At 39.1% G+C, this 18931-nt stretch overlaps 1 protein-coding gene across 1 annotated transcript in view; it reads left to right on the top strand.

Moving 5' to 3' along the window:
* The window catches only part of VKORC1L1 (vitamin K epoxide reductase complex subunit 1 like 1), a 59542-nt gene that overhangs the window by 35548 nt on the left and 5063 nt on the right, over positions 1-18931 (top strand). The window contains exon 2 of the mRNA XM_027527836.1: positions 16215-16324. Within this exon, the coding sequence (XP_027383637.1) occupies positions 16215-16324 (110 nt within the window). The remainder of the gene's footprint in view (positions 1-16214; positions 16325-18931) is intronic.

Here is an 18931-nt window from a genome sequence, read left to right as displayed (position 1 = left end):
ACCGTTTTGAGTCTTCCAGTCTTTCTCCGTCTATGTAGGTCTTCTTTATATCATAACTTTTCAGCATGTGAAAGTCGCTCAGTCATGTCTGACTCTTTGTGACCCCATGGACTATAGTCCATGGAATTCTCCACGCCAGAATACTGGAGTGGGTAGCCTTTCCCTTCTCCAGGGGATCTTCCCAACCCAGGGATCCAACCCAGGTTTCCTGCATTGCAGGTGGATTCTTTACCAGATGAGCCACAAGGGAAGGTCTTCTTTATTTTATCATAATTTTCAGCATACAGGTACTATTAATACATGTACATTGTAGGTTTGTACCTATGTACTTTATTTTTGTGTATGTACTATTGTAGGTGATCATTTTAAATGTTTTATTTCCAATAATTAATTTCTAGTATATAGAAATACGGGCTTCTTCTTAATGAGTAAAGAACCTGCCTGCAATGCAGGAGATGCTGGAGATAAGACTTCAGTTCCTGGGTCGGCAAGATCCCCTGGAGGAGGGCATAGCAACTCACTCCAGTATTCCTACCTGGGGAATCCCCATGGACAGAGGAGCCTGGTGGGTCATGATGTGTTATCCTTCATGTATTTTGCTGGATAGAATTTACAGTGTTTTGTTGAGGATCTTTGAGTCTGTTTTCAGGAGTGTAGTGGTTTTTTGGTTTGTTTTGATGTTATTGTCTGGCTTTGATATCACGGAATCTCCATGGACAGAGGAGCCTGGCGGGCTACAGTCCATAGGTCGCAAAGTCGGACGTGACTGAAGTGACTGAGCACAGCACAGCACGGTGTATAGAAATACAGTTGATTTTTTTTATTTTGATCTTGTGTTGTATAACCTCATAAACTTACTCACCTGTTAATTCTAGGAATTTCCTTTAGTAGACTCCTGATATGGAAATAAATGAAGACCATCCAAAAAAAAGTAGGGCATCAGCCACCATTTCTTGCATTTGGCACAGAATCAGAAGGAAATCTAAAAGGAGAGTATGAAAACTTTTATAACGAACCTGAAGGGAAAGCTTCAGGTTGCCTTAATTGGAAGTTGTTGGCATGAGGAAGCTGGAAGCGGGCCTAACTAGAAGTAGGGCATCCTGTGTGGTTGGTGGGGGGAGCTTATTTGACTTTGGTTGGTCCTAAATTGGAAGTGGGGGCAAAAGTTAGGGAAGCTGGCAGTTATTGATCAAGGCCTGGCAGTTTGGAATTAGTTGCTACAGAAGCTGCGGTCTGCCTTCCTGGACTGGTTGTTGCAGAGGGTGTGGGTCAAGGTTGTTTTTGGATGTGATCTAGCTGTTGTCCTTTTGTATATTCAGTCTCTCACTTGGGATTTTCTATGGAGACAATCACGTGGTCTTGCAAATAGAGTTTTATTTCTTCCTTTCTAATTGGTATGCCTTTATTTTCTTCCCTAATTGTACCAGCTAGGACTTCAGTACAGTGTTGAATACGAGTGGTGCAAGCAGACATCTTTTTTTTCTTTTTTTCCCTTTGAGAGCAGATGTCTTTGATTTTGTTCCTAGTCTTAGGGGAAAAAATTTAGTCTTTCCTCATTGAATGTGATGTTAGCTGTAGGTTTTATGTAGGTGACTTTTATTAGATAAACGAAAATCCCTTCTCTTCCTAGTTTGTTAGGCATTTTAAAAATCACGAACAGGAGACTTCCTGGTGGTCCAGTGTTCAAGACTCCGCACTCCCAATGTAGGGCACAAGGGTTCCATCCTTGGTTGGGGAACTAAGACCCCTCATGTCACACAGCATGGCCAAAAAATACGTAAAATAAGAATGATAAAATAATTGTTTAAAAAATGATGAGTGGATGTTGTGTTTTGTCAAGTGCATTATCTGCATCTACTGAGATCATCATGTGGTTTTTCCCTTTAGTCTGTTAATGTGATGAATCACACTGATAGATTTTTGAATGTTGAACTAGCTTTCCATTCTCACAATTCATCCCCTTTGGACATGATGTGTTATCCTTCATGTATTTTGCTGGATTGAATTTACAGTGTTTTGTTGAGGATCTTTGAGTCTGTTTTCAGGAGTGTAGTGGTTTTTTGGTTTGTTTGTTGTGATGTTATTGTCTGGCTTTGATATCACAGTAATTCTGGTCTCATAAAATGATTGAGTTGAGAAATGTTGCACCTTCTACTCTTTTCTGGAAGAGATTGTATAGAATTGGTGCTGATATAATATTGGTATTATATATGGTAGAATTTCTATATATATATAGTGCAGCCATCTAGATGTGGAGAGTTAAGTTGTCAAATTTATAGGCATAGAGTAGTTTGTAGCATCCTTTTAGTGTCTGTACCTTGTAGATACGTGTGTGTGTGCTCAGTCACACAGTTGTGTCCAGCTCTTGCAACACCCTGAACTATAACCTGCCAGGCTTCTGTCCGTGGAATTTTCTAGGCAAGAATACTGAAGTGGGTTGCCATTTCCTCGTCCAGGGGATCTTCCCAATGCAGGGATCAAACCTGCATCTCTTGAATCTCCTGAATTGGTAGGCAGATTCTTTACCACTGAGCCATCTGGGAAGCCCCTATAATGATATATACTCTCTTTCATTTCTGATTTTGATGCTCTGTGTGTGTGTGTGTGTGTGGCCACAGCACACAAATTGTGGGATCTTAATTCCCCAGCAAGGGATCAAACCCAGGCCCTTGGCAGTGAAAGCACCGAGTCCTAACTACTGACCTGCCAGAGAATTCCTTGATATTGATATTTTTAATCTTCTCTCTCTTTCTTTTTCTCTTTGTCAAGTATAGCTAGAGATTTATCAATTTTATTGATCATTTCAAAGAACCAGCTGAGCCACAAGGGAATTCCAAGAATACTGGAGTGGGTAGCCTATCCCTTCTCCAGTGGATCTTCCTGACCTAGGAATCAAACCAGAGTCTTCTGCATTGCAGGTGGATTCTTTACCAACTGAGCTACCAGCTTTTTATTCCATTTATTGTTTTTCTGTATCAATTTCATTGATTTCTGATCTAATCTCATTTTCCCCTTCCTCTTTTAATTTTTATTTGTTTATTTATGGCTCCGTTGGGTCTGAGTTACAGCACCGTTCATTGCAGCGTGCATGATCTTTGATTGTGGTGCCCAGGCTGTTTGTTGTGGACCATGGGCTTCTCTCTAATTGCAGCTCTCAGGCTCTAGAGCACACATGCTCTGTAGTTGCAGCTGGCATGTTTAGTTGCCCCATAGCATGTGGGATCTTAGTTCCCTAGTTCAGTTCAGTTCAGTTCAGTCGCTCAGTCGTGTCCGACTCTTTGCGACTCCATGAATCGCAGCACGCCAGGCCTCCCTGTCCATCACCAACTCCCGGAGCTTACTCAAACTCATGTCCATCGAGTCGGTGATGCCATCCAGCCATCTCATCCTCTGTCGTCCCCTTCTCCTCCTGCCCCCAGTCCCTCCCAGCATCAGGGTCTTTTCCAAAGAGTCAACTCTTTGCATGAGGTGGCCAAAGTACTGGAGTTTCAGCTTTAGCATCAGTCCTTCCAATGAACCAGCGATCAAATCAGAGTCCCCTGCATTGGAAGGTGGATTCTTAAGCACTGGACCACCCGGGAAATCCCCTTTACCATTTTTTTTTAATTAAAATTTTGTTTTGGTTTTGCTGGGTCTTCATTGCTGCGCATAGTCTTTCTCGAGTTATGACGAGCAGGGGCTACTCTTTGTTGCAGTCCACGGGCTTCTTATTGCATGGCCTCTTTTGTTGTGGAGCACAGGGTCTAGGCACAGGGGCTGCAGCACGTAGGCTCAGTAGTTGTAGCTCAAGGGCTTTAGAGCACGGGCTCAGTAGTTGTGCACTCAGGCTAAGTTGCTCCTTGGCATGTGGAATCTTCCTGGACCAGGAATTGAACCCATGTCCGCTGCTCTGGCAGGTGGATTCCCATCCACTGTATCCCCCAATATTGGATAATTTCTATTAATCTTTCAGCTCACTGAATCTTCCCCTTTGCCATCTTCATTCTGCTTTTGACCTCCTCTAGTGGAACAGACTGGTTCCATATAGGAAAAGGAGTACGTCAAGGCTGTATATTGTCATCCTGCTTATTTAACTTCTATGCAGAGTACGTCACGAGAAACGCTGGGCTGGAAGTAGCACAAGCTGGAATCAAGATTGCTGGGAGAAACATCAGTAACCTCAGATATGCAGATGACACCACCCTTATGGCAGAAAATGAAGAGGAACTCAAAAGCCTCTTGATGAAAGTGAAAGTGGAGAGTGAAAAAGTTGGCTTAAAGCTCAACATTCAGAAAACGAAGATCATGGCATCCAGTCCCATCACTTCATGGGAAATAGATGGGGAAACAGTGGAAACAGTGTCAGACTTTTATTTTTTGGGGGCTCCAAAATCACTGCAGATGGTGACTGCAGCCATGAAATTAAAAGACACTTACTCCTTGAAAGGAAAGTTATGTCCAACCTAGATAGCATATTCAAAAGCAGAGACATCACTTTGCCAACAAAGGTCCATCTAGTCAAGGCTATGGTTTTTCCTGTGGTCATGTATGGATGTGAGAGTTGGACTGTGAAGAAGGCTGAGCGCCAAAAAATTGATGCTTTTGAACTGTGGTGTTGGAGAAGACTCTTGAGAGTCCCTTGGACTGCAAGGAGATCCAAGCAGTCCATTCTGAAGGAGATCAGTCCTGGGATTTCTTTGGAGAGAATGATGCTAAAGCTGAAACCCCAGTACTTTGGCCACCTCATGTGAAGAGTTGACTCATTGGAAAAGACTCTGATGCTGGGAGGGATTGGGGGCAGGAGGAGAAGGGGACGCCAGAGGATGAGATGGCTGGATGGCATCACTGACTCGATGGATGTGGGTCTGGGTGAACTCCGGGAGTTGGTAATGGACAGGGAGGTCTGGCGTGCTGCGATTCATGGGATCGCAAAGAGTCGGACACGACTGAGCGACTGAACTGAGTGCATTGTTTAGATAATTTCAATTTAGCTTCTGTTTTATAGTTATTCTTTCTCTTCTAAGAACTTCCATCTTTCTAGTCATTTCTCATTACCTTCACCTGTGGAACACAGATATAACTGTTCTAAATCTTTTTTTCTGATAACTCCAGTATCTAAGCCATTTTAGGATTCACTTTTTTTCCCTTAAGAATTGATCAGTTTGGGGGGTTTTGTTTTGTTTTGGATTTTTTGTTCATTGTACGCCACATGATTTTGAAAGGTACCTTTAGCTCATTGTATTTTGAACATTTTGCTTTTAGACTCTGGGTTCTGTTCAGATCTTCTGAGAATGCTGATTTTTGTTTTGTTTCAACAGATAATCAAGTTGTAGATTAAACCTACAAATTTTGTCTCCTCTGTTGGTGATGGTTTCAATCTCACTTCCATTTTTAAAACCTTTGCCCTCACACACCCCACCCAGTAGTCAGTCTGCCACTTGAGTGGTAGTTTAGGCAGTTTTGGTCTCAAAGACTTGGCTGGGCTTCTCTGATTCTGTTCCACGCATGTGCAACTCAAGGGTGAGGCTGGGACTTTTGTAGCTGTTACACAGCATCAGTTCAGTTCACTCACTCAGTCGTGTCCGACTCTTTGCGACCCCATGAATCACGGCACGCCAGGCCTCCCTGTCCATCACCAACTCCCAGGGTTTACTCATCAGGAGCTCCTTTCTCCGACTCACCCCTTGCTGGGATGTTCTTCCCAACCTCTGGGTCCAACACCCACTCGCCCCGCCACCCACCCCCGACTCCGTGTCTAGTTCCTCTGGCTAGAAAGACAGGTTTCTCACAGAGCATTTTAGGTCCCTCGCTGTCTTAGAGTTCCATGTGGCAGATTTCGCCCTCAGGGTAAAGTAATGAGAACAAAGAGGAAAAAAATGACAGGGATTCCCTTTCCATGCTTCAGAGCACGGGGGCCCCTTTTCTCATTTCTTCCAAGCAGAGACAAGTTTTCTGTCAGTTTGAGGTATGTGGACTGTCATCCCTGAGATTCGGTTTCAGAACACTTGCTCACTTTTAAGCAAGGCCAGGAAAGAAAGAAAGAAATATGGAAGCAAACTGTGGTTGCCCCCACACTATTCAGCTCACATGGGTCCTTTTTCTTCATCTTCTAGCCAGAAAGAGGGGCTCTGGGGCTGTCTACCACCCCTGGTCAGTTCTGCAACTTGAGCTACTCTTGGTTCAAAGGCAGATGGCAGAAGAGAAGAGAAACCCCAGAAAACTCCACAGTACTGATTGTTCAAGTTTCAACTTCTCCCACCTGTCCCCTTGCTGGTTTTTACTTTTTAGAGTCCTCAGGTAGCTGGTTTTTGTATTCTTTCCAATTTTCACTTGTAATCAGTGAAGGAGACAGGCTGTGGTGGGCACAATCTCTTTTGCCCAGCACTGAAATTGGCATTCATATTTTTAATGCCTGTCTACAAGTGAGACATTTGAGAAAAGTTTTCAGTATGGGAGACAGACAAACATAGACGTCCATTAAAGAACTCAGAGGAAGGACTATTCAGAGAAGGACTGGGACAAAAGGCACGAATGTTACCCAAATGGAGGCATCTCCATGTGGAAATGTGAAGAACAGGAGTGATTCAAATATCTGTGTATGTGTTTGCATATAGAGAGAATTTTTAAATTGTTTTTAAAGAATATTGATATTATTAAAAAGCAAGATGATCACACATTTATTGGTAACAGAAATTTAAATACCTAAGAAAAAAGCAAATAATTTCCAAAATATCAGTAAAGCAAGTAAATAAAGGTAATCAGAAGTTTAAACTTGGGAGTATATTTTTCTGTTTAAATGTAAAGGCAGGTATATCCTTAATTCAGTTCTAGTTGTTTCAAAGAAGATATTTCAGAGACTGATGTATAAATTTCAGGGACTGAAGTATAAATTGGTGTAACTTTTATGCACAACTTTTTGCTCAATAACACAATAATTTTTAGGATGCTTCTACCACCAGATCAAGTCATTTCTTTCTTTGTAGTTTATCTTATAGAAATAATGCAATATGCAGACAGATGTTTTGCACAATATGTTCATTTAATGGTTTTTATAACTATGAGAGGTAGAAACAACCCACCAACTTTTACCAAAAAAGGATATGTTCAGTTAAGTTAATTGTAATACAAATATACCTATAAAATATAGAATATTTTACAATATTTAGGATCAAAATTTAAAAGTGTCAATAAAGTAAGCATATATTTATGGATGGAAAAAAGCTTTATATAAATTCTATTTCAAAACAACTGCCTTGAAGAGAGAATGCCAGGTAGCAGAATGTCTTATGTATAACTCAGTCACATTGCTGTAAGCAGAAATTAAATACAACATTGTAAATCAACCATGCTTCAATAAATTTTGTTTTAAATGGTAAACCACTACATAATTATTCTCAACACAGTTATTCCTCACAACAGTCCTGTGAATTGGCTGCCATAATCATCTCCATTCTACAAATGAGGGAATTCAGAGTTCAAGGTTAAATGACTCACCAAAAGTCATCAAACCTGTTGATAGTAAAACCAAGTTTGTCTGATTCTGAAACTCTCGCTCTTGGCCCTGCTGTCTCTGGATGCCTGGCAGGAAGCAGGTCCGCAGTGGGTAGACTTTTCCTTTGTGTAAATTACATTTGTAGGATTATTTTAAAGCTGCTGTAAGACAATCTTATTTTTCTTGAAGATCCCCAACTTTTTGCCATATCACTTCATAATGTCATAATGCCCCCAGCCAACTTTGGAAGTCACTTGGATTTTTCTGTGGATTGCAGCTTACACAGATTGGTTGGTTGGTTTTTTTCAGTAAAGTGTACTTCCCAGAGTTGTATAACATCAAAAAATACAGTTTAAAATGCTAAAATAGACTAATACCAATAGGCTTACATCATGCTTATAAGATCTAAAATTAGAAAATTGTAGGCAAAATATATTTCATTAACCAAGCTGGAATTTAAGAGGGAAAAAAAGCAAGAGTCCAGTTGTCTTGGGTATATTTATAAGCGAAAAGTGTATTTTTAAGTGAGGTATGTAAGCAAGCATCTCAGTAAAGTCTTCCTCAGACTAAGGAAAATATTAGGGGAGCTCTTATATTCTTGTATTCAGTCATTTCCTCTCTTTACTAATTTTGTATTCCTGAATGTTTTAGTCATGATCTTAGAGCTTTGGTAGATTTTCCATGATGAAAGAGATTGTTTCAGTAAAATTTATCATATGCTTTTTATGTATTGAGATTATGTGATTTTTTTCTTTCATGCTATTAATGTGATGTATCACATTGACTGATTTGCATAAATTGAATCATCCCTGCATCCTGAATGTAAATTCCACTTGATTCATGGTGAATGGTCCTTTTAATATGCTGCTGACTTTGGTTTGCTAGTTTTTTTTTTTTTGGTTGCACTGGGTCTTAGTTGCAGCATGCGAGATCTTTTTAGTTGCCGCATGTGGGATCTAGTTCCCTGACCAGGGATCAAACCCAGGCCCTCTGCATTAGGAGCTCAGAGTCTTACCCACTGGACCACCAAACAGGGAAGTCCTGGTTTGCTAGTATTATATTGACAGTTTTTGCACCTGGTAGTGTCTTTCTTTTTGCTTTGGTATCAGGGCTGGCCTCATAAGATGAGTCTGGCCTCGTCACATATTTTGGAAGACCTCGGGGAAGATTGGTGCAAAGGTAACCATTTTAAAGAGTACACTCAGTGACATGTAGTGCACTTGCAGTGCTGCGCATCCATCAACTCATCTAGTGGCAGAACATTTTCATTACCACAAAGGAGGTATTGTACCCATTAAGCAGTCACTCCTCACTGCCCCCCTCCCCTAGCCTCTGGCAACCACTAGCCTACTTTCTGTCTCTATGGATCTGTCTGTCCTGAAACTCTCATATGGATGTGGTCTTTTGTGTCTGGCATTTTTCACTTAGCACAATTATTCAAGGTTCTTCCGTGTTGTAGCATGTATCAGCACTTCATTCCTTTGTGTGGATATACCATGTTTTGAGTATTGAGTTGTTTTTACCTTTTGGCTATTGTGAATGGTGCTGTTGTGAACAAGTACTTGTACTTGCTTGAATACCTGTTTTCAGATATTCGGGGTATATACCTAGGAGTGGAATTGCTGAATCATATGGTAATTCCATGTTTCACTTTTTGAGGAACAAACAAATTGTTTTCCTCTGTGACTGCACCTTTTTATCCACCAGCAGTACACAGGGGTTCCCAAATCTCCACATCCTCATCAACGTGTGTTAGTTTCTTCTTTAAAAAAAAAAGTTACAGCCATAGAATCTTTTAAAAATATAATTTATTTAAAAATAAATTGAAAATACTTATTGAAAGGTATAATATTTTATTGAGGTATAATTGACATATCATTTTAGGTGTACAATGCATTGACTTGATATTTGCATATATTGCAAAACGATCACCATAATAAGTCCAGTTAACAACCATCACCATACACAGGTATACAACATTTTTTTTCTTGTGATGAGAACTTTGAAGAGCCACTTACCTAGCTACTTTCAAATATACAATACAGTATTCTTAACGATAGCCAGCATACTGTACATTACACCCTCAGGGTTTATTCATTTTATAACTGGAAATTTGTACCTTTTGACTCCTTTCACCAATTTTGCTCACTTGCTCCCTGAGGCAACCACCAATCTATTCTCTATATCCATGAACTCAGTTTTTTTGTTCATTTGTTATTTGTTGTTTTAGATCTCACATGTAAGTGAGATCATACAGTCTCTATCTTTTTCTGACTTGTTTCATTTAGCATAAGGCCCTGAAGTTCTATCCATGGTGTTACACACAGCAAACTTCCCTTCTTTTTTATGGTTGAATAACCTGTTACATGCCACGTTTTCTTTACCATTCACCCGCTGATGGACGTTTTAGTTTGTCTCCATGTCTTGGCTGTTGTAAATAACGCTACAGTGAGGATAAGGGTACTGTCTTTTCAGTTAGTGTTTTTGTTTTCTTCAGATAAATACCCAGTCGTAGAACTGCCGGATCATGTGGTGGTTCTATTTTTAGTTGCTTAAGAAAGCTCCATACTGTTTTCCATAGTGGCTACACCAAAAAGCACTCCCACCAGCAAGTGTTCTCTTCTCCACATCTTTACCAACACTCATTTCTTGTCTTTTTGTAGCCATTCTAACAGGTGTGAGGTGATATCTCACTGTGGTTTTGATTTGCATTTCCCTATGACTAGTGATGTTGAACACCTTCAAATACCTATTGACCAACTGTGTCTTCTTTAGAAAAATGTCTATTTACTTCCTCAGCCCATTTTAAAAATCAGATTGTTTGATTTTTTGCTATTGCACTGTATGAGTTCTTTATGTATTTTGGGTATTAAGTCCTCATCAGATACATGATTTGGAAATATCTTCTCCCACTCAGTAGGTTGCCTTTTATTATTATTATTTTTTTGATGGTTCTTTTTGCCCAGAAGCAGCTGCTTAGTTTGATGTAGTCCTGTTTATTTTTGCTTTCATTGCCTTTGCTTTTGGTGTTAAATCCAAAAAATCATTGCCAGGACTAATGTCAGGGACCTTACTACATATGTTTTCTTCTAGAGTTTCTGGCTTCGGTTCTTACATTCACGTCTTTAATGCATTTTGAGTTAATTTTTATGTGTGGTGTATATAGTGGTCTAGTTTCATTCTTTCGATGCGGTTGTCCAGTTTTCCCAACATCATGTACTGAAGAGACTATTCTTTCCCCATTGTATATTCTTGGCTCTTTTATCATAAATTAATTGGCCATACATATGTGGGTTTATGTCTGGGCCCTCTGTTCTGTTCCATTGGTCTGTGTGTCTCTTTTGATGCAACTGCCATACTGATTGGAGAAGGCGATGGCACCCCACTCCAGTACTCTTGCCTGGAAAATCCCATGGACGGAGGAGCCTGGTAGGCTGCACTCCATGGGGTTGTGAAGAGTTGGACATGACTGAGCGAGTTGGACTTCACTTTCATTTTTCACTTTCCTGCATTGGAGAAGGAAATGGCAACCCACTCCAGTGTTCTTGCCTGGAGAATCCCAGGGACGGGCGAACCTGGTGGGCTGCCGTCTATGGGGTCGCACAGAGTTGGACACGACTGAAGTGACTTAGGAGCAGCAGCAGCCATACTGATTTGATTGCTGTAGCTTTTTGTATAGTTTAAAATCAAAGACTGTGATGCCTCCAGCTTTGTTCTTCTTTCTCAAGATTGCTTTGTGGAGAAGGAAATGGCAACCCACTCCAGTATTCTTGCCTGGAAAATCTCATGGACAGATGAGCCTGGTGGACTAGTGTCTGGCATTGCAGAGTCGTACACAACTTAGCAACTGAACAACAACAACACACAATCAGGCAAATGTGATTTGGGGAAATAGTTCTTGATGGAAATGTGACATAAAATGAAGAGTGAAGTGACCTAGCAATATGGAATACAGAGTTTTGTAAGAAATTAACATTTGTGTATAGAATAATAATTGCAAATATTCAAACAATAAAGTCCATGGCTAAAGAAAAAAAAAAAAAGATTGCTTTGGCTATTCAGAGTCTTTTCTGATTCCACAAAGACTTTAGGATTGTTTGTTCTAATTCTACTTTATCTCATCCCAGTTTATAAAATTTTGTCTGACTTGTGATTTGGGGTTTTTTTGGGGGGTGAACTGGTCAAAAGCAGTGATTTTCAAACTTTTTGATAGGAGAACCCCTTTATACTTTTAATAATTATTGAATACCCCTAAAAGGCCTTATGTGGGTTATATCTGTATTTGGTATTTTGGTATTTACTGTATGAGAAATTACAAACTGAGAAATTATTTAAATATGCATCCATTCATTGAAATATAATAAACCCATTATATGTTAACAAAATATTATGAATAATAACTCCCCCCTACCCCACACACGCACACACACGATAGTGGAAAGACTTGCATAGTTTCTCTTATCGCAAGTCTCTTTAATGTCTGCTGTAAGGTAAGACTGTTGATTCTCACATAAGGTCCTGAGATCTGCATGTAGCCTTTGGAAAACTCCCCTATACACTTGTGAGAGAATGATAATGAAGGAGGCAAATAATGTCTTAGATTTCTCCTCAGTGACTGAGGATACCCAGGTTGGAGAGCAATTGGTTTTAAGAGTTGTTGTTTCTGGCAAAACTAGGAGTGTTTAAAAACCTTTCAGCAGTTTCTTATCATAGCTTAGGGAATGGTATTGGTTGTTTTGAACCCAAATACAAAATGTTCAAGGAACTTACTATTTGGGTCAAAGATGAACCTTTTTTTAGAATCAGAGATTAAAGAGGAGTTATCAATTGCATAATCTCTTCTTTTATGTTATCTACTGAAGCAAAATGAACAGCTGTATAACTAGTACTTTCAGAAAACATTTTTTTTGCTCAGTCGGTTAATATCGCATCCCACCTTGTTCCGTAAGGTACTTGGGGCAACTCTGCAGATAAGTGGTATAATAGAATTTTGAATACAGATGGGACAAGAAGAAGATGGTTAGAAACTAAGACAAAGCCAAGTGTAAAGTAGCACATACACTTTTGTATAACTTTTAGAAGTGGGAGAAAACTATAGTGTTTTCAAATGTTCCAACTTGAGAAGAAGATTCACTAAGGGTTTTTAATGACTCACACCATCCTTTGCAATTGTGCAGCGTAGTGTCTTTAATAAAAATCTGTTCTTACCTTTCCAAGGAAAATAATCTCACATATTGCCAGTCTACTTTGCTAGTTACTTGACTTGCTAACAGTTATTACATCAGCTTTATCAAAATGTATTAAGCTATGCTAAGTCACTTCAGTCGTGTCCGACTCTGTGCGACCCCATAGACGGCAGCCCACCAGGCCCCGCCGTCCCTGGGATTCTCCAGGCAAGAACACTGGAGTGGGTTGCCATTTCCTTTTCCAGTATTAAGCTATATTCAGCATTATTAATTGTATTTGTATGTGTGCTCAGTCATGTCCAACTCTTTGCAACCCCGTGGACTGTAGCCCACCAAGCTCCTCTGCCCGAGGGATTCTCCAGGAAAGAATCTGGAGTGAGTTGTCATTTCTTTCTCCAGGGATCTTTAGTTATAGCATGTGAGATCTAGTTCCCTGATCAGGTATGGAACCTGGGCCCCCTGTATTGGGAGCATGGAGACTTAGTCACTGGATCACCACGGAAGTCCCGGTAATCGCATTTTATAATGTTATGTAGGATAAAGGAAAGAGCACAGCACTGCAATCCAGGAGACCAGAGATCTAACTAAGGTTCCGAGGCTGGATTCCTACAAGCCTAGGCAGTCACTTTTTCTTGCTCGTGGGCAGAGAGGAGAACAGGTTTCTGGAAAGGGGCTAACAATTTAATTTGGGAGATGGAAGCACTCTATAGAGTGTTGAGGTGGTTTTTGTTTTTTTTAATGAAAGGTAAAAAAAACCTTTTTTGCTTCACACTACTAGAATTACTTCACACTGCAGAATTGCTATACCATGATTACAATTTTTATCCCAGGGTTACTCAGGTATTCGTATTGATCAAAATTGTACAGTTAAGATTTGTGCGTTTATATATATTTTACCTTAAAAAATTAAAAATAATCAAGTGGTTAGTGGGTAAAGGTGGCAATAAAACAAGAAAGGCACAGTTTTCAAAGCTACACGATAGGGACGTGAGGTTACTACCCAGCTCTGTTCACTTTGTGTATGTACATTTGAAGCTGTCCGTGTTTAAATGTTTTTGTTTAAGCAGCTTTCTGCTCTGCCATATTAGACTGTCAAAAGATAGCATTTAGAATTGATAAATCAAGAAATAGCAATGTAAAGATATACTTTAGAAATGTGGAAATAAAAGGGGAAAATAATTAAAAGGTATCAAAGTGGTTGCCTCTGGGGATCAGAGCTGAGTGTAGAGAGGGCTGGAGTAGGAAATACCTTGATTTTGTTTTATAAGAATTCCAGTGTTATTTGATTTTTAAACCTTATGCATATATTCCTTGGATGAAATAGTATATTCATTCTGTGAATTACTGCATTGTTTTCGAGGAACATATCCACAGGATCATATGTGGACAGTTAGTATTAATTCTAAGCACAGACCAATGCTTAGAATAAAAATTGTTTACTTATGATAATTTTGGCAGTATGCGCAGTTATTTCCAGTGCCAAGGTTGATGATTTACATTTGAATTCCTACTTCAGATGCAGAGGGCTCCAGAGTTTGATTGCATAGTTTGTCCCTGCCCTCCTGCAGTTTGTTCTTGACACCATAGTCAAGAGTGATCATTATAAAGTTTCTATTACTCTCCTGTTCAAAAGCCGCCGAGTGGCTTCCCATGGCAGTTAGACTAGAATTGAAAGTCTTCATCATGGCCCACAGACAAGGCTGTAAGCTACATAAGTGATGGGATGGTGCCTTATCTTCTTGTCACTCTCCCTCCTCAGAGTCAGCTGGATGGCCTTTCACACACTCTGAGCTCTTGCCTGCCTCCAGGCCCTCATACTTGCCATTGCTCCTGAGAATGGCTGCTTCTCCTCATTCAGGAATTCCTGAAAAAGGCCTCCCCTGACCATCTAGTTATATAGTAGCTCCTTCCACCCCTTCTCCATGTAAAGCAGTGGTGCTGAGAGTGGTCCTCAGACCAGAAGCATAAGCATCACGTGGGAACACTTTGTTTTGTTTGGAAATGCATCACAGACCTGCTGAAATAAAATCTGCATTTTAACAAAATCCTCTGGTATGCAGTGTAAATTTTTCCAAAGTTCTGATCTAAAATAACCCCCCTTCTCAGTTTTCCTGTTAATAGCTCATTTCTGAAGATAACCTGGTCATTTACCTGTCCATTACTTCTCCCTAAATGAAATAACTGTACAACAACAATCTTCATGGTGTTCACTTATTTGTAAAATTGGGGTCATACTATCTCCCACCCTCGTCATTATGAAGAGATTCACTATTTCTTGGACTACTGAAGTCATGCAACTAATAAAGAATCATTCATTTATCCTTATCTTCAGGTAGTTTGTCTTCAGAACTGAAGTTTAGGTTTTATTGAGCACTTTGCTACAGACTGAAAACACTTTCTTTTTGGTATTTTATAAAGCACTTCCATTCAGAGTGCTGACTTTAAAAAATGCACAACGTGAGAGTTGCAAGTTAAGTTTTACTTGGGGCAAAGTGAGGACTGTAGCCCGGCAGACAGCATTTCAGATCAGCAGGGGAACATGACCTTGGTTGGGGGCAGTACATGCAGTCAAGCACGTATTTTCTTGCAGGTATCTTCTAGTCAGGAGCAGCAGTTGTCACTACGAAAGATTTTAGTGCTCTTCTAGATATGAGGAGGTAGAAAAATTGGGCTCATGAAATCAGCTCCTGAACATATCTGACTATCTGAAAACCTGTCCTGTGGGGTACTGAAAATCAACAGCTGCAGCAGCACATGATTTAATCCTTGTAGAGGTAGATGGCAAGTGCCCATTTGGAGTTGACAAGGGTTAAAGTTGTCATTAAAGGTTTTTATCCAAAGTAAGTGTTAGTCTACTATTTGTATCAAATTTTATTAAATCAGAATTTAATACATTTTTAATAAGAAAATAAAATTCTGAAAATGGAAAGTCAAATGTAAAATTTTCAGTTAAACTAAAATAAAAACTGATGGGGCAAATAATGCATCAACTTTTTACTTGTGAGGTAAGATTCTAGGAAAAACTTTAGTTTTGGATAGTCTACATTTAAAGATAATGTTCCCAGGATATGTCTCCTCATGCATGTCCTGGGTCAGGAAAAACTTCATTCTACGTACTTTGAGTGAAGAAATAGGACAGCTTACATCAGTGACTTTCAACTGGGGGTGATTTTGCCCCCAGGGACATTTGGCAATGGCTGAAGACATTTTTGGTAGGCGCAGCTGGTGGAGAGGTGGGTGTAGAGGCCAGGGACCTCCAAATACCGTGTAATGCCCCCCACTGAACAGCTCTCCACCACAAAGAATTATTTAGCCCAGAATGTCAGTGGTGCTGCTTCAAAGAGACCCTGGCTTAAAATTCAAAGAGCCCTTCCTCTGCAAATACTAATGCTATCAGAAAAACAACACTTTGTTCAACCTTTTGGAAAAGAGACTATATAGAAACTGGCAATTTAGAGATTCAGATGAGTATGTGGGCAGGAAATGCTCAGATAGTTCTCCTTTTTTAAAAAGAAGAAAACTCAAATATAGGGTTACTGGTTTTCTTTATTTTACAGATGGGGTCGAGGATTTGGTCTTTTGGGTTCCATTTTTGGAAAAGATGGTGTATTAAACCAGCCAAACAGTATCTTTGGACTTATATTTTATATACTACAGTTATTACTTGGTAAGTATTTATACAGCAATACATAAATAAGTTTGTTTTGTTATATTTCATTTAGTACTTTGTCTCTTTGTCCTGATGTGTCTTTACAGTAAGTAAAAAGCAGATGTTGGTGGTAGAACCACTAGTTTGTAACACATTTTTGTGTTGTGAAAACTTGGTTCACTAAGATTTTGATGACACTCAGCCTGAACTTGGTATCTGTTGGTATTTAATCAGGGATAGGAGCATCCCAGGATGCTCAGAAAAACGAGTCCCATTCAGGGAAATTATTACTCCAAACAGTTTGCCTTGGAAACCTTGTTTCCTTGTTATTTTGTATACTCTGTAGCTATTTTAAAATATTATGCATTGAGAAAACATTAATGCTAAATGATATTCAGTCATAATTCCATCACCTTTGTATAGCCACTGTTGCCATTGTTCCTTACTTTTTTTACTTAATTTTATGTGAGCTCTCTTACACTGTCTATCCTCTTAAGTGCTTTGCTGTTGTGGATATCAGGCTTCAGATTTTTTAATGTTCTAAATAATACTACAGTGATTAACTTTGTTTAAAGTCCTCTTCTCATATTTCCTTTTCTCTTTGAATTATTTCTGCAAAACAAATATCTAAATGTAGGATGAATGAGTCAACAAACATAGATTTTTGTGGGGTATGGATTTTAATAGGTAGAAACAAACTGATTTTCCCTCAGTTGTCAGGTTTTCCCAAAGCTTCAACCATCCTCATTTTTTTTTCTATAAAATTTCTAATTCAGTAGTTACATATTAATAGCCATATTAATTTTATTTTTAATTTTATAGTATTTTAATTTCCTTTTATTGCCAGTTATTGGGATCCTGATAACAGTACATTTCATATTTGTTACAAACATTTTACTCATTCTTTATTCTTGTTTTAGAAATATTGATTTTGTGAATTTTGATTATATAGAAGGTTTTATAGTTTCAGAGTTAAATTCATCCATCTTTGTCCTTGCATTTCAATTGTTAATATTTTATCCTGTTATCTGGCAGGTCTTCTTTCTAGCAACAATAGATTTATTCCAAGGCAAGCTGTGCACCTAAATTTTTCTTAATAGCCTTATCAAGTTTGCCCCCTTCCGTATCTGTATATCCTGCAGAAATAAAAAAACACACACAAGGATATTCATAGCAGTTCAGTTTAAAATAGCAAAAAATTAGAAGTAGCTTGTAAGGATTGAATAGGTTACAAGCATGCTAAAAAATACTATGTAGCCATTAAAGGGAAAAGTAGGTCTACAAACCCTGGAAGATCAAAACCTAGTTTAGCAATTAAAAAAAAAGGCAAATTGTGGTATAATAAATAGAGGATAAGTATATGTTTATATATGTGCAGGGTTGAGACTTTCACCTTTTATTTCATTTAATTGTTTTGTTTGGATTTCTAAAGAAGAATATAAAGTATAAGTTCACAATAAAATAACCTAAGAAAAGCTTCTGACTATGTTAATTTTGGGAGATGGGCTTGAACAGCTCCCAAATTTTGTAATATTTAATTTGTTAATTTCATTTAAAATCATGTGTATCATATATATTTTTTCTAGTCACATTTTAGGCATTCACATGCATTTTTAGTGTTTGTGTCTTTACCACTAGAGGCACATTTGAACTCCCCAAACGTGGTTTTCCAGAGCATATCAGGTTCACTCCCTTCTAAGTTGTTCAAGATAGAGCCTTTTTTTTTTTTTGGCAGCGCTGTGCAGCTTAGTTCCCCAACCAGGAATTGAACCTAGGCCACCACAGTGAAAGTCCTGAGTCCTAACCACTGGACCGCCGGGGAAATCCCGTCCTATTAGGTCTTTAAATCTGCACAACAGTCTTAAGAGGCAGTCATGATTATTGTCCCACTTTTACAGTTAAGGAAAAGAGTTGTACAGAGAGTGCAAATAACTTGCCTATATCATTTTGAAATTAACTTTCTTAGATAAAAATTAAGGTGCCAGCATTCATTTTTGAAGTTTGAGATATTCGCATAAATGAGGTCAGCCAACTTTGTTTTTTAGTAAAGGGCCAGATAGGAAATCATTTAGGCTTTGCTGACTATCACAGCTACTCAGCTCTGCCACTCTAGTGCCAAAGCAGTCACGGGCATTACATACATGAATGAGTGTGGCTGGGGTACGATAAATCCTTATTTACAAAAGCAGGTGGCATAAGTAATCCAACAGTATCTTAGTGTGGAAAGAGCCTTGTTAAAGCGTCAGGGATGTCTCTGGCTGTCCAGTAGTTAACACTCTGTATTCCCAATGCAGGGGACGCAAGTTCAGTCCCTGGTCAGGGAACTAAGATCCCACATGCCGCACAGTATGGTCAAATACATAAATTAATAAATACTCCTCTGCTTTAAAAAAAAAAAATGATTTCTTCAAAAAACATGTACTCTCTTAAGTGGTCTCTAGGCAAGTCGGTTCCCATGGCTAGGCTACAGCCCAGATGCAACTTCTCATTGTACTGGCAGTGTGATCTCAGCTCCTTAATTAACCTCTTCAAACCACTACCACTTATTTATTTGTATCTGTTTCTGTGATCCTTATCCATTAGTTGTTGGGTAGGAGGGTAGGTAGTTTAATATGCTCTGCTCTC

This window comes from Bos indicus x Bos taurus, chromosome 25 (assembly GCF_003369695.1).
Source record: "Bos indicus x Bos taurus breed Angus x Brahman F1 hybrid chromosome 25, Bos_hybrid_MaternalHap_v2.0, whole genome shotgun sequence".
Classification (NCBI taxonomy): Eukaryota; Metazoa; Chordata; class Mammalia; order Artiodactyla; family Bovidae; genus Bos; species Bos indicus x Bos taurus.
Note: the sequence above shows the minus strand (reverse complement) of the source record. Positions and strands in the feature narration are given on the sequence as shown.